General features: G+C 40.6%; 1 protein-coding gene across 5 annotated transcripts; it reads left to right on the forward strand.

Annotated features, from left to right (window-relative positions):
- Positions 1–1329: 1329 nt before the first annotated feature.
- LOC121720603 (zinc finger CW-type PWWP domain protein 2-like) lies at positions 1330–22170 on the forward strand. 5 transcript variants are annotated; one of them, XM_042106890.1, is made up of 6 exons: positions 1330–1464; positions 1937–2274; positions 2375–2537; positions 2626–2746; positions 2951–3093; positions 21508–22170. In XM_042106890.1, exons 2-6 carry the CDS (start codon positions 1976–1978, stop codon positions 21661–21663), a joined length of 882 nt encoding a protein of 293 aa, XP_041962824.1. In that variant the 5' UTR covers positions 1330–1464; positions 1937–1975; the 3' UTR covers positions 21664–22170. The 5 variants fall into 5 exon arrangements, with proteins under 5 accessions (XP_041962824.1, XP_041962822.1, XP_041962823.1 ...); XM_042106888.1 differs by having other exon boundaries at positions 1425–1669; XM_042106889.1 differs by having other exon boundaries at positions 1425–1591.
- Positions 22171–22172: the final 2 nt, after the last annotated feature.

Here is a 22172-nt window from a genome sequence, read left to right on the forward strand (position 1 = left end):
GGAAACTTCCAGCAGTTTATTTTCTGGTTCCACATGAGGGCGCTCACAAATAAGTGCAGAATGAATGGAGATCTATGGAGCTGTACCCCTCAAATCCACTTTTCTCTGGATATAATTTTTTGCCCAGAAATTTGAATGTTGCATGCGAAAGAGGGGGCAGAGAAAATACAGACCGCTGAGTATTATATTTTTTGAGTCACTTATTTGTTCTAAAAAGCCTTTCAATGACGTCATTCATTAGCAGAAAGCTAGTGTGTTGTGGGCAACAACGACCCAACCTGTAAGAAATCGAAAGAACGTAAGTACTCGTTCATTCAACTTTTGACCTATAATCCATATTGAGCTTGCAGAAACCACAATCAAAACTTCGATTTATCAACGACAACCAGGTGAAAGAGACACATTTAGCCGTCTAGCTCCATAGACCCCCATTGCTTTTGCACTTATTCGTGATCGCCCCTAGCGGAACTACAACAGATTGCAGGTACAATGGAGTTAATGGGAGTGATCCGGCTCTCCGTAAACGGGCTCTGGTGGCGGTTCTCCCCTTATTAGACATTCTCTGGTTGCATTCTTATGAACGCTATCTACAGAATGCCTTGAAACACATGCTTCAAATTTATCATGAATGTTCATGAACAAGGGAGAAGTCCACAATTTTGGTCCAGATTTTTATTTTGTAGGTCATGTCAGAAGAGATGAGAGTGTCTCCAAACACCTTAACTTTCTCTTGAAGGACTTTTGCATATTCAGAACATTGTGAAAGTTCAAACTAACCAGGCTTCCTCTGTAACGCACCAGTAGGCCTGCCAATCTACACATTTTTGTCAATGTCAATAATGTCAATGTCAATTTTATTTATAAAGCGCATTTACAGACGGCTTAGCCGCACCAAAGTGCTTCACAATAAAGTGCAACAAATAAAAACGTTAACACTGTATCGTCATGTTCATTAAAACATATGTAGCCTGATCAATGTTGTCATCCTTCTTGCTGGACCCTCTGCTGGAGCTGTGATGTGATATGTCAGTGTTTCTCAAAGTGTGGTCCGGGGACCACTGGTGGTCCGCAAGCTAGCCCAAGTGGTCCGCGAGCAGACGTGGTAAAATTTAATATAGATGAGTTGTTTGCAATATTGAACCAACTTGTATGTAAATCCAAACATTTCTGCAACACTGCCTATGTAAGCCATGCCAGTTTAAATCATATGAATTCTCTGACACAATAATACAATCAAAGTGGTTCAGTGAGTAGGCCTATTGTGTAATTTACTATTGAAGTAGGTCTAATTTATTCTATTTTTTTTAGCTAGGTGGTCCGTGAGGCTTTTTTTAATGATTAAGTGGTCCTTGGTCTGAAAAAGTTTGAGAACCACTGTGATATGTGATAGATATCCATGGTGTAGCTCCGCCCTTCTGTTAGTAACGTCTCAACCTCAACTCTGTGAGCTGGCTAACAGTAACGGTAACTAATCTGGTATCTGGACCCCAGTCCACTTTTTCCTGACTAACCTGTATTGGTAACTTAAACATTTTGTGACAAGCGGGAAACATTGAAGTCTTGTCGTTCCGACAGATAAACCAAGGCAATGGTGACATTATTTTAGGAGCTGTCTATAATATTTAATTAAATTATCGATTCGATTAGCTGGTGTTGCTAGGTGGCTAGGGTACGTTAACATAACTATGCTAACAGTGATGAGTGTGCTAACTGATTTTAGGAATATTCTTGCAAAGATAGTTTAACTTACCTGGCATTTTAGTCAATTTGTAGTTAGCGTTAATGGAATTAAAAGTATTTTAAAGGTTTATGAAAGTGTATGTATGGTTGCAATGACGTGTGCTTGCTGTCACTAATGTAGCTTAGATCACCTGAATGAAATGGCAAGGACTTGAGACAACTTGAATGACTTTAGTGTACTGTTCACTCATTACAGGGTTGATTGAATAAACCTGGTCTGCAAAATAAGGACTGAATGGATTATCCTGACCAGATTGTTAATGAAGATGAAGCAACATTCCTCTCAAAATGGATTTGGGTTCAGTGTGAGTCTCCAAACTGTCTGAAATGGAGGCTCATTTCCAAACATGATAAATTGGACCTGGATGAGCCATGGTTCTGCCACATGAACCCTGACCCGTGTTTCAGCCAATGCATAGTACCTCAGTCTTCAAACTACAAGGACTCCACCCTCAGACAAAAGGGCCTCAAGGTCATCTACTCCAAATTACCTGCTGGAAGCTTGGTTCTGGTAAAAGCCAGTAAATGGCCATTGTAAGTAGCCTACAACAAAACATAAATAACTGTTTCCTCTGTATGACTTTTTGTATTGTTATTTGTGTTAAATTGAGATTTATTTTTGTGCAATGCATAGGTGGCCAGCAATACTGAGCACCGACCCGTCTTATGATGAGTATGTGACTTATGATGAAGATGGGGACGTGGAGCAGTACCATGTGGAATTTCTTGGAACCCCACACTCAAGATTTTGGGCACTAGCACCCAAAGTAGAGCCCTTCCGTCTACTACCAGCTAATGTGAGAGTCATCTAAGTGAAAAACTGTATGTATGTCATTTGCCTCATTGAAGAAGGAGACACATGTTCAGTTTATTTGTTTTTCTAAGGCCAAATGTTTGAAGGGTGTCTTAAAGCAATCCTATAAAATTGCTATGGAGGAAGCAATGGGCATTCAAGACATGTCTTGTGAAGAGAGGCTCCAGTTGTGTCACTTTAAGCCAGAAGAGTGTAAGTTTGTTCAAATCTTATTATATTTCATATAATTGCCAAAGAATTTAGGACAGCCACAAGACTTATCAAAATGTTCACTGTATACCATGTGATCGCCATCATGAGGTAATGTCTTAGTTTGATATGATCAAACCATCTGGTGTTTTGGGATTGTATCAGTTTATTAGTCACAAGTTAAACCTGGCACATCATGTCATTAAGGTGGGATCCAGTTAATGAAAACCTGTGTTAGTGCAGTGCTTTTCCAGGCCAAAGGATTAATGCAGTCAATAGAGAAGATGATAACAGATTGCGCTGTGGAGACCAAATCAAAGCACAGTAGCACCACCAAGAGGCAAGGCAAGGTACAGTCCCCAAGCTTTAGTGTCTACTATTTAGTGCTCTGGTGGGCCAAACATGACGAAAAAATAAATATAGGGGTCAAACATGACGAAAAAATAAATATTTTTGCCATGACGAGATTAAAGTCGACAAAAATATTTTTCATGTTGACTTTAAAGTTGACATGTCGACATTAAACTAGAAATTTCGAGAATAAAGTTGACATATCATATCGACTTTAATTTCGACATTTCATCTTAGTTTGGCGAGAGCGACTGCTCCTGCCACTGAATCCGGACACTAGTCAATCTCAGACTCAGACAGTTGGCCGACGACTCATACTAACTAATTTTGAATGTCGAGAATAAAGACGAAATATCAAGATTAAAGTCAACATGATATTTCAACTTTATTTTTGAAATGTTGAGTTAAATGCCGACTTTAAAGCCTACATGTCGAGTTTAGTCAAATGAAGTTTATTTATATAGATCATTTCATACATAGAGGCTATTCAATGTAGCCTGACGTAGCCATACTCAATTCTAATCAGAATATGAGTCTGATACTGCTCTATTGGGACGTAATTATGGGGCGTGTTTCAACCGATACAGGGGGGGACACCATTTAGCCTAACGTGACTTGAGAGGGACAGGATTCAGGAACTAAGATAGGCCCATCTTCTGTCTGACTCAAGTCAGGTTAACCCATGCATTAAACCACATTTGTCACTTGAACGCTTGAACATACCGGTAGTTCACGTTGACAATGGAGAAACGCTTAGCTTAGCCTACTTCGTTTATGACAGAAATTAAGTTTTGTGCCAAAACGTTGTAAAAACACAACCCACACACTGCCTTTATTTGGTGCAAATCTCCTTTACTTTATAGTCCGCCATCACCGTGAGTGCATACAAAATGTTTTGCAATTTACCTTCGTTAGTACCAACAGTCGTTGCTTTTTTACTGCGGCGATTCGCAATTGAGTGCGCATCTAATGTAACAGCGGTGTCTTCGTGGAGACATCCTCTCCAGTTTCATTTGTGCTGTTGTTGCGAGCGAGCTTAAGCCTATAGACTACGATATGGGAAATACTTTATGCGATCAGCTTCAGAAATTAATGGGTTTTCCTTGGCCTGTGCTATTTCACCAAGTTTTGCGAAAATTGTAGTTTTTGCGATGTTGACAAACATGCATAGCACATGGAAGCTCTTGATAGCGCATGCCACTAACGTCTATAAAAACAATATATTTATGGAATAAAACTAGACGGGTACCTCGGATTAGCATTGCTGTTTATTCATAAACTACAATTTTCAGCAGCCAGCGGAGGGCATTTAGCCTATTCCTCCGGACAATATTTTGCGTCTCCCCTAATTTTGAAGCAGTGGCACCGCTAAATGAAGAGGAAACACTGTTTCCTGCTTTTAATGCTTTAAATAGGCTACATCAATACAATATATAATATGTGCAGTGTTCCCTCTACAATGTATTCATTAAAACACGCAAGTGAACTTCAGGAACAGCTGCCGTTCGTTCAGGTTTGATGTCAACAAATAATAGTAGGCTAACGTTGAAGGCGCAGTCAGGGATTTCACAGGAGATCACGTTTGTTTGTGTTTATGTTTAAGTTTATTAGCAGACGCAATTTTGTGCAAAAAAACAAAGCCTACATTATGTTAACCAAGGAACCAAATTAAACACGCCAGCGAGATAGCTCGCCCAAGTAGCCTATTCCCAGATAAATTCCACGCATTGTTTCAATTTTGTTTGTGATACAGGCAATGCTTTCAAGTCCTGTGTTGCTAACATACCTAGGCTGTGAAACTAAGGTCTAGCTAGCCTATTGGTGGGTTTAATTGAATTTCAGTAATAGGATATGCAACCATTTACATCTGGAGATAGTTTGTAATTCCTGTAGAGCTCACCAAAATTATAGAAATGATACAAGACACTTATCTCCTATAATCCAAGATAGAATTTCCTCGAGTTTTTGAGCATTTATTTTACCAAATGACATGGAAAACATAATTCATTTCATCCACATATTCTTATGCACCATGCACAACAACGTTACTAAGTTAGCTTAAAACCATGAGAATCAAGCAAGCCTCTCGGGCCGTCACGGCATTAAAGTGACAGGCACTCAATTCGACTTGCACAGCACCAATACAGTGTAATGACATGAAAGAGAAGTCTATATAGTTTATACATTGCTGTGCCAAAGTTAAGACACCCATGCTGAAATTGACTAAAGGGAGGAATAAAAAAACATGTTTTGCCTTTTGTCTTAATGCCTTAATTAAAAAAAATAATAGGACATCAATTATTTTTTAATGTATCATGTATCTAGGGCTGCAGCTATCGATTCTTTTTGTAATCGATTAATCTAGCACTTTATCGACCGATTAATCGGATAAATTTTTTTTTTGCATTTTTAAACAACCAAAACACATAATGCATAACGAAAATGACATGGCTGTAAAATGATCAAGCAATTGGCACAGATGTATTTATTCTAACTCCAACATTAGGCTACAAAACTAAGCCCATTTATTGCAATTTACCCATTTAGTGTTTTTAAGTGTCAGTGCCATCAATTAAATAATGTTCAAAATGCTCTTCAAAATGTAAAATTGCAGCCTCTTGTGCATGACTTAGCTGGGCGAACAAAGCTGCCCATACTATGTTGTGAAGTGCTGGGAGGGAGAATAGTGAAAGCAATTTAATGTATTAATGTGTAGCCTACAACAAGTTTCATGCTGTAATCTAGACCTGACATCAACATAAATATCTGTTTTATGTAGATTTCTACACCTGCAGCATTTACCATTAGGCTACTAACAAATAATTTTACCATTAGGCTACTAAAAAATAGCCTACCATTAGGCTACTAACAAATAATTTTACCATTAGGCTACTAAAAAATCATTTCTGGGGTGAGCCTATTTGCTATGGTAACCTCAAAGTCAAAGTCAAATTCAGCTTTATTGTCAATTTCTTCACATGTTCCAGACATACAAAGAGATCGAAATTACGTTTCTCACTATCCCACGGTGAAGACAAGACATATTTTACCAATTTAAGTCCACAGACAAACATAACATTCAAGTAAACAAAAAAGTAAGTAAATAAGAGGGCACATATAATAATGAAAAAAATAAGAGCAGCAAAATTTGGTTGAAATTGTGCATAGACAGTCAATAAAATACTAGTGCAAAGTCAGGCCAATAAAAGGCTTGGGTAGTTCTGTTTGACCTAAGTAAGAAAGAAAGTGACATAGTGGTGCAAGTTATGTAAGAGCAGCAGAAGTGTTGTGTTTTCAGGACAACAACAACAAGTTGTAAAGTGTACAAGTGTGCAAGTGTGCAAGTGGAGTAGTGCACGCGGCCATTGTGGGTCCAATGTCCAGGATGTTATGTAGCTGAGGGTGGAGGGGGGAGAGGAGGGAGAGAGTTCAGCATCCTTACAGCTTGGTGTATGAAGCTGTTGGTGAGTCTGGTAGTGCGGGAGCGCAGGCTTCTGTACCTCTTCCCAGAGGGCAGTAGATCGAACAGATTGTGAGCGGGGTGACTTGCATCACTCACAATTTTGGTCGCCTTGCGGGTGAGGTGGGTGGTGTAAATGTCCTTCAGGGAGGGGAGTGAAGCACCAATAATTCTTCCAGCTGTGTTCACTATGCGCTGCAGGGCTTTCCTGTTGTATTCAGTGCAGCTTCCGCCCCACACAGCGATACAGCTGGAAAGGATGCTCTCAATGGTGCCTCGGTAGAATGTGGTCATGATGGCTGGTGGAGCACTTGCTCGCCTGAGTTTCCGCAGGAAGTACAGGCGGCGCTGAGCTCTCTTCGCCAGTGATGCAGTGTTGGTGGTCCAGGAGAGGTCTTCGCTGATGTGCACCCCCAGGAATTTGGTGCTGCTCGCTCTCTCCACCACAGCACCGTCGATGGTCAGTGGCAGGTGTTGGGTGTGACCTCTCCGGAAGTCAACAACAATCTCTTTGGTCTTGCTGACGTTCAGCAGGAGGTTGTTGTCCCTGCACCACGTGGTCAGATGGTCGACCTCCAACCTGTATTGAGTCTCGTCGCCCTTGGTGATGAGACCCACCAGAGTTGTGTCGTCAGCAAATTTCACTATGTGATTATTGCTGTAGGTTGCAGTGCAGTCATGCGTCAGCAGGGTGAAGAGCAGCGGACTGAGCACGCAGCCTTGGGGGGCCCCTGTGCTCAGTGTGATGCTGCTTGAGGTATTGTTGCCAACACGTACTACTTGAGGCCTCTGACAGAGGAAGTCCAGTAGCCAGTTGCAGAGGTAGGTACTGAGTCCCAGTTTGTCAAGTTTGCAGATGAGTTGTTGTGGTATTATGGTGTTGAATGCAGAACTGAAGTCTATAAACAGCAATCTCACATATGAGTCTCTTTTTTCCAGGTGGGTGAGGGCTGGGTGGAGGGCAGAGCAGATTGCATCCTCTGTAGACCGCTTGGCTCGGTATGCAAACTGGAAGGGGTCCAGGGTGGGGGGGAGAATGGATTTGATATGTGACATGACAAGCCGCTCAAAGCACTTCATGATGATGGGTGTCAGTGCCACAGGGCAGTAGTCATTGAAGCAGGATGGAGCAGTTTTCTTTGGCACAGGTATGATGGTGGCAGCTTTGAAACATGATGGGACGATGGCTTGCTTCAGGGAAGTGTTAAAGATGTCTGTGAAGACATCCTTAAGCTCCCCTGCGCAGTCCTTCAGCGCACGACCTGGGATGTTGTCTGGACCTGTTGCCTTACGGGTGTTGATAGCAGCAAGCAGGGCTCCGAACCGGTTCAAGGAACGAAAACGAAAACCGAAAACGAACGGAATTTTACGGAATTTTACGAGGAGCGGAAACGGAAACGAAAACAAAATGGTCTTCAACTGTTCCGGAACAGAAACGTTATTCTGAAATCCACAAAACCGGTTAATAATGTTTTTTTTCGTTCTCTATATATTTTATAAAATTTCACAAAAGCATATCCTAAGTGTTCTACTCGTTTGATTGTAGGCGAACAGCCTAATCATTTGATTTCTGCAGTTTGAAAAAAAACCCCCAAATAAATGGACATTTGGTCCAAATGTGTATATTTTGTCTTGCTGTTGTAATGTAACCTATCCGTCTGCCACTTCGGATCTTAGGCCAGCTCGTAGCGTAGGCTACTGAAACTGATTTGGAAATTGCTTGTAGCCTATGCGTAATAGCCTATTTTGCCTGTCCACGCCTTGTCGTTTTAAAGTCGGGATTTGAAATGTTTGCGCAATTATAGCCTATTCTATGCAAACGGGATTAACGGGAAATTTGAGATAGGCCTTGTCAGCAACAGACAGGTTCGTTTATAAACAGGGTTGGAATTATAGCGCAAGCCTTTGAAGATCTCCATATGCAAAACTTAGGCTACAACCAGGTAAGGAGTTTAGCACGTATCCAGAAATATTTTATTTGATAAGAAATGATTTATAGGCATAGGTTAGGCCTACAGTAAGTCTGTAGGCTATGGGATGGATAGCCCATCTGAATGTTTTTGGATGCCGCCTGTGATTTATTATTTTTGGGCATAGCTACGGTATAGGCTAAATCAAGGGGAAATAATGAGTACGTCTATTCTAAAGTCCACAAAAATAGACTTGATAGGCCCGCCAAACACTGCCGGAACTTTAAGAACGAACGATATTTTGCGTTCCGAACCGGTTCAGGACCGATATGTTGGTGGCGGAACGCATGCAAGAACGAAAACGTTAAACATAGGCCTACCTGAACCGTTCGGAACGGAACGTTTGAAAAATTATTTTGTTTTCAAGCCCTGGCAGCAAGTGTCCTCTTCACGCTGTCGGCAGAGAGGCACAGGGGCTGCTCATGTAGAGGGGGATGGGTCTTCTGTGGGCAGGTGCTGTTTTGTGCTTCAAAGCGAGCAAAGAAGCGGTTCAGGTTGTTGAGCAGAGGGATGTTGCTCTCACAGCTCTGTGGCGCGGGCTTGTAGTCCGTGAGGGCCTGAATGCCCTGCCATAGGCTTTGTGCGTTCCTGCTGTCTTTGAAGTGGGTGGTTATCTTGTGAGTGTATTCCTTTTTTGCTTCCTTGATGCCACGGGACAGGTTGGCTCTCGCTGTTCTCATGCCAGCTAGTGTTAATTTTGTCACCTATTTTTAATTTAGTCCTAGTCTTAGTCTTGTGACGAAATCTCCTTTTTAGTCTTTGTCATATTTAGTCATTCAAATATCATTTTTGTTAGTCAAGTTTTAGTCGACTAAAAGTCTCGTCATTTTAGTCTAGTTTTAGTCAAAAGAAAACTAAAGGTATCTTAGTCTTAGTCAGTTTTAGTCAACACATTTTAGTCTTTTTTTATAACAAATTATTTCTGATTACCATTTGAGTCAAATAGTGTTTCACACATCTCAATTTTCCAACAATATTGTGTGTCCACAGGGCTACTCGTCTGTTATAATTACTCATTCTGATTTTTTGTCAGTCAGTATGTTTACATGCACAGGTAAGTCGAGCTTCAGTTATAGCTCGGCTGGGATTTGACCATAGACAGTAAAAGATTTGACTGGACCACTGTCATATTCGTAGACCAGTGTTTCTCAAAGTGTGGTCCGGGAATCACTGGTGGTCCGCAAGCTATGACGTGGCAAAATATAATATAGATGAGTTGCTTGCAATATTGAACCAACTTGTATGTAAAAACAGTTCTACAACACTGTCTATGTAAGATATGCCAGTTTAAATCATACAGTATGAATCCACACACAATAAGCAAAGTGCAAAGACAATAAGCAAGGTGGTTCAGTGAGTAGGCCTATAGTGTAGACTAATTATAGGCTACTGTTGAAGTAGGTATAATCTTTTTTTTTTTTAGCTAGGGTTAGTTAAGTGGTCCTGAAACTGAAAAAGTTTGAGAAACACTGTCGTAGACCAAAGTATTAATGTTTTACTCCGCCTCGCTAGATGGCGATATGCGCCCAAACACAACACATTCCCCAAACAGACTCTCCATCTTAGCCATAGCTAACTTGCTAGCGAACTTTCCATATTAGCTTACTTGCTAGCAAACTTTGCATCATCAGTCTAACTAGTTAAATAGTTGACATTACATGATGAACATTTTCGTATGGACATTCTGGGGGATGTTAATTTGTATGAGAGAAGCTTCAACTTCTGGGTATGTAGCATTGTGGCATAAAGCTTAGGTAGTTATCTTGCTAACTCTAGCAGAAATCTCCAGTGTTCTTGTTCCATGTAGTTTTGTGTTGCAGCCACAGGGTTGCAGCAACAGCACGTAGACTAGCCTACAGGAAAGCTGTTGCATATGAACTCATTCGGAATATTTTGAAAACGTAACAGCTAGATAGTCTTCTCATTTTGTAGACGAAAATGAAGAGAGATTTTATCTTAGTTTTTATTTCATGCAAAACATTTTAGTCTCGTCTTTTTTCGTCAACAATAATGCATCTTAAGATAGTCTTAGTCAGTGTTTCAGGACATTACTGCCGTCTCGTCATCGTCTCGTCTTAGTCATGAAAAAAAAGGTTGTTGACGAACATATTTCCTCTTGTCTCGTCTGACGAAATTAACACTAATGCCAGCTTCATCCCCAGCTCTGTAGGCTTTGTCTCTGGCCCTCAGCAGCCTGAGGACATCCCCTGTCAGCCATGGCTTCCAGTTAGCCCGAGTGATGATGTCTTTTGTGTGGGTCACATCATCGATGCACTTGGTGATGTAAGAGGTTACAGTGTCTGTATACTCCTCTATGTCTAACTCTCTAACCTAGTAACCTGTGTGTGTGTGTGTGCACGCGTGCGGTGCGTGAGGAAAGATGAGGGTGCATGCATGTGTGTGAGGGCTTCTTTTTTAGGCATACTGTCTTGCAATTGAACGTGAATAAGTTTACTTACTTAAAAACATCAAAGCTAAACAAGCTATCATGACATCGCTACAAATACAGCATGTTTTTAAAATCAGCCAACATCAATGTAGGCTATAGGCTACGTAGATAGATGATAGATAGGCTAGATAGATTGATAAATAGCCTAGCCTACTTTATTGACGCTTGGTGAAACAGCATGGAGTGGATATTTAGGTTCAGATGCTTGTTCTTTTCTTTTTTGAGTATGTAATGATCCCAAAACTTTACTTGAAAACTTTAGACATTCTCTGCCATTTATGGATATATTGACTCCGCCATCGTGCCAGCTAAATTCAGAATGTACGATTCACGCGCTAGTGGTGTGCTTCCTGAACAACGGTCCGTGTGGAACAATCAGATCCCTGCGCGTATAGTGCGCGTCATAGAAATTTTACGAGGCTTCAAGGCAGGGTTTTTGCCTCGAGTAATTTTTGTAACTCGATGAATCGTTTCAGCCCTACATGTATCGTAAATAAATAAATGTTATTATATAAATAAATGTCTTAACTTATGCACAACACTGTATATTCTAAATAGTAATAGTTTGTACAGTGGCCTACAGTAATACTTTGTACAGTGGCCTACTAATAATGTAAATTAAAAAGGTAAAGGAAAAACATGAATAATCCTGTTCAAGTATGCAATAATCATGCTTTGTAAATGCTTGTGTTGATAGTTATGTCATAATTTGTAACTCAATCTGTCCATTTCTTTCACAAAATCCACCAGAAGTCACCATTTAAGGAGTATTTTTTCAATTTTTTCTTTTTTTGGGGGGGGGGGGGGGGGCTTACTACGATCAACAGCACCGCTGCTGGAAATATTTTTAGGGGAAACACTGATGTGAACTGAAACTGGACGGGCCATAATAACCTCTGACTAGTTTAGGCTACTTATTGTTAAATCTCAATGTGAGCGGCAGCCAGCAGGGGAGGATACGTCACAGGATTATTTAAAAAGCAAATGTGCGTCTGCCCTGATTCTGAGACTGTGGCGGTATTAATTAAACTGTGGGGGGCCGCCATGCTGAAATAAACGTAGAGGAAACACTGTGTAGGAAGAACATACGAACCATCCTTCTTCTCCACAAATGCCTTAACATTGTTTTCTGGTCTTTTGTAAAAGTTATTGTGTCGTCAATATCTCCTACAACACTCATTAGTGAAATCTAAGAGATTTGTAGTAGGATAGGCTATTAGGAAAAAACTGATAGCCTATATCCCCTCCGTTTTTAAAAATAATTCTGTTGAACACTAATATACAACTAATATACACTACAAACATGTTATAAACAGCTGGGAAAGGCTGTTGCAAATCCCTCGAACAGGTGGTCAATCAGAGATTTCAAACGAACGAGGGAACAACATGTCACAAAGCAACACACTGTTTTCCCTTGATGAAAGTGAATCCATGAGTTTTCCCACATCTCAACTTTGGCCAAAGTTTTCAGAAATAATCGTTTTCAGTGATAAAACCTCATTGAAATAATATGTATTTTCCATATGGGGTCTTAGAAGCCATCTGTCTCCTAGCCACAGCGTTTTTGTTGCATAACATAATCAACCAAAGCATGTTCAGATGACGTGATAGACGAGGTGCTGTTGCTCACCTGTCATCGTAAAGCCCGATTTGATTGGTCTGCCAGATTTGGGGCAAGCATAGTTGCTCCACAACGGAGCAATGCTAGACCGAACTTCCCGACCTCAAATGTTATGGGCGGGACTAAGTTCGGCTGGCACCCAGGCTACATTCAATGTGCTTCACATAAACAAAAAAACAGTAAAAGCAAATAAAAGCATAGAAGGGCAATAGTCAAAGAATAGTTGAAAAGGTAAACATCATAATAAAAAAAGAAAATATAAAACATACAAGGTAAAATCGTTTAAAAATAAAGAATAATTAAAAAGACAAAAGGTAGAATAATTTAAAGGCAGATTCAGAATTTGTAACTCAGTGTAGTTAGCAGAAGGCATTTGAGAACAGTTTGGTCTTAAAGGACAATTCCGGCGCAAAATTAACCTAGGGGTTAATAACACATGTGTACCGAGTTCGACCGTTCGCTGGGATTTGTTTTCATGCTAGTCGAATGTGACCAGTTTTATTGCAAACCGTTAATTAGCGTTTAAAGGAATTATCCGGAGTAAAATGCACTTTAGATCAATTTACGGATGATTGGGAGTACATAAGTTGAGTTGACATCCAAATCATGTCATTCGGATGTGTTTTGATAAAGTTCGATTTGACCAGTACCAGTACCCAGTACCTTTTCGGAAATGTTGCCATCTTTGCTGCCATCTTCAGGGGAAAGTCCGTAGGAGTCGATTGCTGAGTGTGGAGTAACACACTCTGGAAATTCACAATTTCGTCGCCGTTTTTTTTTTAAAAATTTTTTTTAAACATAGTCCAGTCCATACAACTTCATTTAAAATTCGAGAAGAAATACTGGACTATGTTTTTTTTTTTTTTTTTTTTAAACGGCGACGAAATTGTGAATTTCCAGAGTGTGTTACTCCACACTTGATGAAATTCATTCTGGACTCTCTATCCGACCACATAAAGACCTCGGGATACTTCGATTCGGCTTTAGGGACCCTCTACTCACTACCACGTAAGTGTAATGTTGTTTGGAACTGTAGAAGAGGTATAAAAATAGCGTTTTGTAGCGGCGAAATGACATGCCTCGGTCACTTCCAGGCTAAGAGTTTTGACTAAAAACGGTAAAATCGAACTTTATCAAAACACATCCGAATGACATGATTTGGATGTCAACTCAACGTATGTACTCCCAATCATCCGTAAATTGATCTAAAGTGCATTTTACTCCGGATAATTCCTTTAACGCTAGCCTTTGGTTCACTCGTACAGTAGAAAGAAATCGCTATTTCTATACCACTAACAAGGCTCAAAATAGCACCTACACAGTAGCATAATTAGGGTCTCTACATGTAAACCGAAGCATTGAGAACTTTGTAAGTGTACAGGCAGTTTATTAAAAAGAAACACATTACCGTTCACGTCTGGTTCTGCGGGAGCTCCGTGAAAGGGCTATGAGAGAGAGAGCTACCTGTAGTCAATGCCGCACACAGCCTCGCACTTCTGGAAACTGTAGGCTACCTGCGGACATTGGAAAGCTATGGCTACCGAAGAGGAGTGCCTGCGTTGCATGGAGTGGGACCTGTTGTGTCGCGACCCGCAAGAGACGCAGTGTTTTGTAGAGTCTGAAGATTCCCCCTCATTGATAAACAGGGCTGTAGTTGAAACTTTTTTCCATACCAGAGGGACCAGATAGACATCCACTAAGTAAGTACACTATACAAGTTATGTTACATCGGAGCAATTATTTCTGATAGGCCTATATTGAGCAAATTACGTTTGATTTTAGTTCACATCGCCTGCCTGTATATGTGAACCAGACGTGAACGGTAATGTGTTTCTTTTTAATAAACTGCCTGTACACTTACAAAGTTCTCAATGCTTCGGTTTACATGTAGAGACCCTCATGCTACTGTGTAAGTGTGGTACTGTAAGACCGGGGTACACGAAACTTGGTGGGCATGTAACCCCACATGGATAGCATGGAACCTCCTGTTTTCGTTTTGATCTGTAGCCTCCCCGCTGGACTGGACCCCCCGAAAGGAGGGTAGGGCAGACACAGTTTTCTGTGAATATCTCGAGAACCGTAGGGTTTAGGAGGACCATTTTTTTTGTATGTTGATCTCAAAGGGCCATGTCAACCCATTCCATAACCACTCATTTCATGTATAGCGCCACCTAGTTAAACACAAAAAAAGTAAAAATGAGGTATTGTAATCGCAGGTATCTGTGACCTAACATAGTCAAAACTTCACGAAATTGGAAGTGTAGGATCATTATGACACCCTCTGAATGCACGCCAAGTTTCGTGGAATTCCGTTCATGGGGGGCCACACAAATAAATAAATTAATTTATGTTACTATACACCAACTGGCCTGTAGGTGGCCGGAGACAGTTTTCTGTGAATATCTCGAGAACCGTAGGGCCTAGGACAGGGATGTCAAAGTCAAATACATTAGAGGGCCAAAAAAACAAATTTGCTACAAGCCGAGGGCCGGACTGGTTCAATGTTTATTAAAACATATTAAAATGACTGCACGTAACCAATTGAACCAAGACGTGGACTGTATTTTATTTAATGATTAAATTAATAATGACTGTGACGTGCGGGCAAAGTTTGCACAAATGTACGATTTTTCCCATCCTCACCGACCTTGTCATAAAACTTGTTTAAATGATCATATGATGCCTCCTTGCTGCTTTGTCGTCTACATCAGCCTTTCTCAAACTTCTTTGACCTGAGGCCCAGTCAAGGCATACTTTGGGGTCATAGGGCCGACCTACATGAACCCACCCCCTCCTCCCACCTCCCATTAAATTATCATAATGATATCACAATTATTATTATTTTTATACTATATTGCTATACATGCACTTCAAAACAGTCAATGTTTAAAGTGCTAAGATTGTTCACAAAAGTTTGTGAAAACATGCACATCAGAGTACTGCTTTACTAATGTAAAATATAATTAGGCCTACAATAGTTTCATTGTTTTTGCATTGTTGCATGATGCTTGCATGAGAAATACTTCTCAAAACAACAGCAGTTATATGGGTGCTGTTGTTTTGGGATGTTTCCCTCATGCAAGCATCATACACTGATAGAATATTTATATGTTATTTAATTACATTTAATTTTAATACCTGAATGTAAGGATTCAGGAGACACAATACCAGCTTGTGTGAATGGTAAATGGCGGATCAGATCATGCGTAAATCACTGATCTGGAGATCTTTAACTATCTTTAACTAAGACTAATTAATAGCTTTTGGCTGACTTTAATACTTAATGCCAAACAGTGTTTTATATAGTCTGTGCTCTGTTTTTTATGGAAGTTGCATAAATCCACGTCGTTCAATGTCGTTTCATAATTAGCCTTCCAATAGGTTGAAGCTTAGCTTTGCTACCAACGTGCACACGCATGCATTGAATAAACGCTCATACCACGACTTAATTCTATGCCTCTATGTTTGATGACACCAAATTTCCTACTAATTGCAGAAATGTTTGTTTTCTTTTTCTGTCCGCGGCTCCTTGACCAATTGCGCAGCAAATTATCAGACGATGGACCGGGAATAATTTCACTCTGCAGACCATTGTCCACATTGCGGCCCGCGGCCCATAGTTTGACAAATGGTGACCTGCATGCCATATTAAGGCCTTTTTACGGTGTGTTTTAGCCGGGTTTTTGCGTGGAAGGCTCTGTAGAAATCTGGCACCCTATTCAACTAAGTTAAACTGAAAGAGCGTGCCGTTCACAGACACCAGAATGAACGAGTTCACAGTAACGTTCATCAGGCAGTAGTAGCCTAATACAGTACGTTCAGTTCACGTTCGCTCAAAATACATATGAACGAGTGACTTTCGTTCAATGAACGCGTTCAGGCACAACACTGGGGAGGGGGGTAGCTGAAAGTTGACATCTGCCCTGACTGAATACTGATGAATAATGAATGAGTGAGTTTGTGGGCTACCGTTGCATTGTGGGGAATGGAGTATTGATGCGCAAAACAGCAGCCGGCGGCTGTGGCCGGCGGGCCGGTTCTAATACTAATCAAATATCATCCCGGGGGCCGTAGATAATTCATTCTTGACTTGACTTTGACATGTCTGGCCTAGGAGGTCCACCTTTTTTTTGTATGTTGGTCTTAAGGGGGCATGTCAACCCATCCCATTACCACTTATTTCATGTATAGCGCCACCTAGTTAAAAATTAAAAAGCAAAAAATGTGGTGTTTTCATCACAATATCTCTGGCTAACATGGTCAAAACTGCACGAAATTGAAAGTGTAGGATCATTATGACACCCTCCGAATGCATGCCAAGTTTTGTGGACTTTCGTTCATGGGGGGCCTTACAATAAAATAATTTATGTGTATATTTAGTGACCGTACACCAACAAGGATTCCCGGGACACTGAAAGACCGGGGTACACGAAACTTGGTGGGCATGTAACCCCACATGGATAGCATGGAACCTCCTGTTTTCGTTTTGATCTGTAGCCCCCCCGCTGTACTGGACCCCTGAAAGGAGGGTAGGGCAGACACAGTTTTCTGTGAATATCTTGAGAACCGTAGGGCCTAGGATGACCAATTTTTTCTGTATATTTGCCTCCAGGGGTCATGTTAACCCATTCCATGTGCACACATGTGCATAAACTGATACACACGCACACACATACATTCACAGTAATCATACGTATGACACATACTCACACAGTAGACATATGTACGCATGCATGCACATGCACAAACACACATACGCAGGCAAACACACAAGCACGCACACACACACACACACACACACACACATAAACATAAACGTGTACACGCACACATGTACACAATTCAAGAATTTCTCAGAATTATGAACAGGCAAGATGGGGGTGGGGTTGTATAAAATGAATTTTACATGTGAAATCTATGAACTAATCATGTTTTGGTACTTGTTGTCTAGCAGATACCAGTGAGAATTGAGTGTGGATAATGCATAAGACAGTTAGAATCATATAGGCCTTTCAGCGTGATTTATTTTTGTGGAAAAAATGTGCTGGACTGGGCGGCGGTCATATTTTGTACCGCTCTGCGGTACATCTAGTTAACAATTAATTGATAAACTTTTAGAATACTTTGAGCACTGATGCAGTCGGCAGAGGCCTCTTACATTGTTTGCAGGTACAGTAGGCCTACTATACATTTCATTCCGTTTTCGATGGCAAACGCGAAACAGCGCCAAAACAACCACCAGAGTATTACATGTGTACTGTTAAGACCCGCCATAGAGAATGAATGGGGGAAATTACGGAGGTTATAGTTTGACGATGTCGTACTCCCGTGCGGGCCGGATCCTATATACCACGGACATGTTTTGGGGGACCACTGGTCTAAATGGCTTGGGCAATGCAGCAAGATAACACAGTAGCCAGTTACCATGATCCACTGTGTTAACCTGCTACAAACACAATAACATACTACAGTAGGTGACCTATTTTACTTGTAGCCCTAGTAAATAAGTATGGCCAATTTCTCTAGGTTGTGTCAGCTTGGTTAGTGGCGCAAGCAGGTAAATGTCAGGTTATCATGCAAGCAGTTTAATTTAGTAGTGGTTCGAGACCCACGTGGAGTTTATTTAGTTTTATTTATTTGGTGGCATATTCATGGTCCAGCGCATGTAGCCTAGCCTACTACAGACAACCTGACACTTCCAACGCCGACACATCGTGTTGTAAAGCTTTATTAAACAACAAAATGGAGCATCACAAACATGTTTATTTGAACTTCAGTTAAACAGACGAATCTGCGGCCAGGTATCGGAGGCTAAATCATCAGCTGAACACACCTGCAAGAGAAGGGGGCGGTTACGTTAACTCCAGAGGCAAAGTAAACAGTCCAGCCAGTTAACATGAAAGCCAGTTACCGTATAACACCGGAATTGTCCTTAAAGTCTAGATTTTTGACCTGGTTCTAACAGCAGGTTTTACTAACAGGTTTTTCTCCTGAAACCTAAGAAGTCGAGAAGGTGTGTACTGCTGAAGCATGTTTGATAGGTCCTGTTCCATTTACTGATTTATAAACAATCAGTAGTGCTTTAAAGTCAATTCTGTGACTTACTGGAAGCCAGTGCAGTGAGTTAAGAATTGGAGTAATGTGGTCAGTTCTTTTAGCTTTTGTGAGAACCCTAGCTGCTGCGTTTTGTATCACCTGAAGCTGTTTGATAGTCTTTTTAGGAAAGCCTGTGAAAAGCCCATTGCAGTAATCAACCCTGCTGGAGATAAATGCATGAATGCACTCATGAATGAGTTTTTCTAAATAATGTTTTGACATCAGCCCTCTAGGTTTTGCAATATTTTTGAGGTGGTAAAAAGCTGATTTAGTTATTGCTTTCATGTGGCTGTTGAAATTTAGATCACTGTCAATTAATACACCAAGATTTTTAACAGCCTTTGCTTTCAACTCTTTTGTGTCAAGGAGAGTGGCATCCCTAAGTCTTTCCTCCTTTTTACCAAATATAATTACTTTAGTTTTTTCTTTTTTCAGCTGAAGAAGCTTTTGAGACATCCAGTTGTTGAATTGTTCAATACACTGACAAAAAGGTTCTAGGGGACCATAGTCGTTTGGCGACAGAGCTAAGTAAATTTGTGTGTCATCTGCTATGATATGAAATCAAATTATTTTTAATGATTTGTCCAAGTGGGAGCATACAGTATAGAGGTTGAATAATAGTGGCCCCAAGATCGACCCCTGGGGAACACCACAGGTCAAGGACATTGGTGTTGCGGTACAGTTGCCGATGGCAACAAAGACCTCCTTTCTTGAAGATATGATTTGAGCCAGTTGATAACTATGCCTGTAAATCCAACCCAGATATCTAGTCTGTGTAATACAATATTGTGATCAACAGTGTCAAATGCTGCACTAAGGCCCAGTAGGACTGATGTTTTACCTGAATGGGTATTGAGGTGTATGCCATTGAAAGCCATTGAAAAAGAGCTGTTTCAGTGTTGTGATTTGCCCGAAAACCAGACTGAAAGTAATCAAAATACCCATTTGATGTTAGGAAGATGGTTAGTTGATGAAGTGGCTTTAGGTTTTCAGTGACTTAGGAAAAGTGCCAGACAGCAATGATATATTTACAATGTGAAGGACATCTTCCACTATAAGGTGAAAAACAGTTTTGAAGAAATTTGTAGACAGAGTGTCTAAGCCACATGTTAAAGAGCTGAGATTCTGTACCATTTTTTCAAGTGTTATGTAGTCTATCAAGCTGAACTCTGACATCAAGTTAAGTTTCCCTGTATTTATAGCTGGAAGTTCCGGATGTTGAATTAGTAATTGAGCAGATATGTTGAGTCGGATTTTGTCAATTTTACCTTTGAAAGATGCAAACTCATTATTAGTTGAGAGAAGTTCAGGTGCTGAGAATATCATACAAGACAGTCATCATATAATTGTCCACTGCTGCTGCCATCAGTATTTTCCACTACACATTCCATTCTGTATGCACAGCTGAGAATATAAACTAAGAGGTTGTTGCTGCTTCAGAGATCCTTCTGAATGGGGAGGGGGTGGAGGTGCCCTGCACTTCTTTGGTGCTAAAGGTCTCGGGCTAGTAGAACACTGTCTGTCTGTTGACGGTCTCGGGCTACTAAAAAGCTGCAAGGCTACTGGCAGCAGTCTCTCCATTCTTGCAGGGAACATCATGTGCTTGGGTGGGCATGGTGATGGGTATTCAGGGGATCCTGGGGAGTTTGATTTGGTAGTGGGGTGATAGGGTGGGGATGATGATGGAAGATTAGGGGGAGTTTGATTGGGTGGGGAGATGATTGGGTGTGAATGGTGATGGGAAATCAAGGAGGTTGGTGTTGAATATTGGTCCAGAGTCTCCATCTGACTTTGAGTCAAGACTTTGAGTCATTTCAACAGCACCCTCCTTATCGTGTGCAGTGGACGTGGCTGGGCATTGTTGAGCGGGTTGTTTATGTTTCTCCAAGGTCTGCATTTCAGTGGAGGCTACTGGGTGATTACAACACAGCAGGGGGGTTCGGCATAGATCTGTTTCAGCTTGTGCAGCGTGTTTGGTTTAGCCAAGTTGTTGATGTCATCAAATTGTTCCGTTTGTGTGACTACTGATCGCTTATCAGAGGTTCGGCTCAAGGTTGGCAGAAAAAAATGTTGGGTGGAGAGAGGTGATAGTTTTCGGTTAAGATCTTGACCCCAGTCCAACTCAGCTTTATGCTATTTGGTCTGAAATATCGCCTGCGATTCCAGAAAAGGTTAAAATTGTCAATAAAATTCATCCCAACTGAAAAACATGTTTTTGCGAACCAGGTGTTTAAAGTGAATAGTCTGGTAAATACAAAGTTTCCCTTGCGCTGGGAGTGGGCCACTGATGAAAATTTGTATTCCAAGCTCAGATAGGATCGAGAAAAGTTCCTTGAAATCTTCTTGGACATACGAGTTTAATCTTGTCATGGCAAAAATATGTTTTTTCTTCATGTGTGGCCCTCATACTCTGTTGTACAAATCAGTAGTCCTCATCCTACCACACCAGTGATTTATGACATAGATAATGGAGTGTAACGGTACACAAAATCACGATTCGGTGTGTACCTCGGTTTTGGAGTCACGGTTTGGTTAATTTTTGGTACAGTAAGCCTGTAGGTACTGCTAACCTAAAATTCACTGACAATATTTTTCATGCGCAATGAGAATAGTATTTTTAAAAGGTGTCAAATATTTTTGACTTTAATTGACTAAAGTTACGTGTGGTCAACAACTTAATATGTATGTGTGGGAACTCGAATTTGGAACATGGTCCGAGAGCAAAACCGCCTTACCGTTAAAGACTGCATTTGGTACATTCGGTACGCATCTGTATTGAACCTAATGTCCTGTACCTAAATGTTTTTTTTTTTTTAGATGAAGGTTAATCAGGAAACAAGTGACGGAAGCATTATGGACATTGGTGACACTTTGTTCGTTGAGGGATTCAGATTTGAGAGTGCAGCTTCTGTGGAGGAATTAAGACAGCTGAATAACAGAGATCTGACTAAAGAGCTATATGCCCGTTATTGAAACCCCAGAAAACCAGTCTTGATTCAAATGTTTTAATACTCATCTTAATGTCAGTCTTGATTTAAATGTTTTAATGCTCATGTTAAGTTACACACATTTCCTTCATATATTTATAATTTATACTGTAGTACACCCTCTCGTTATGTTTCCAAGATTACATACATTTGTTTATTACATTGGAAAATGGTGTCATTATGCAGCTTTGTTTAAAGCAAACATTTAAACTTTTACTTTGTTTTAGCTATTTCTGATATGTATATAAAAAAGCTGTACACTGTATGACTGCAGTTCTATGATGCTCAATATTTAAATTCTTTACCTTTAGGAATTTCATCTAAATTAAATTGTTTTACTTGTTTTACAGCAGTGTCTCCCTCCAGAGTCTAAGATGCTTAATACTATTGTGCATTATTGTAGCACTGTATCTGCAATCACAAGTTGTTATACTTTATTTGTAGTCATTCTTCCACAGAAAAAGTGAATATTAAAGTTGTTTTATATAGAGAACA

Source organism: Alosa sapidissima, chromosome 10 (genome assembly GCF_018492685.1).
Source record: "Alosa sapidissima isolate fAloSap1 chromosome 10, fAloSap1.pri, whole genome shotgun sequence".
Taxonomy (NCBI): domain Eukaryota; kingdom Metazoa; phylum Chordata; class Actinopteri; order Clupeiformes; family Clupeidae; genus Alosa; species Alosa sapidissima.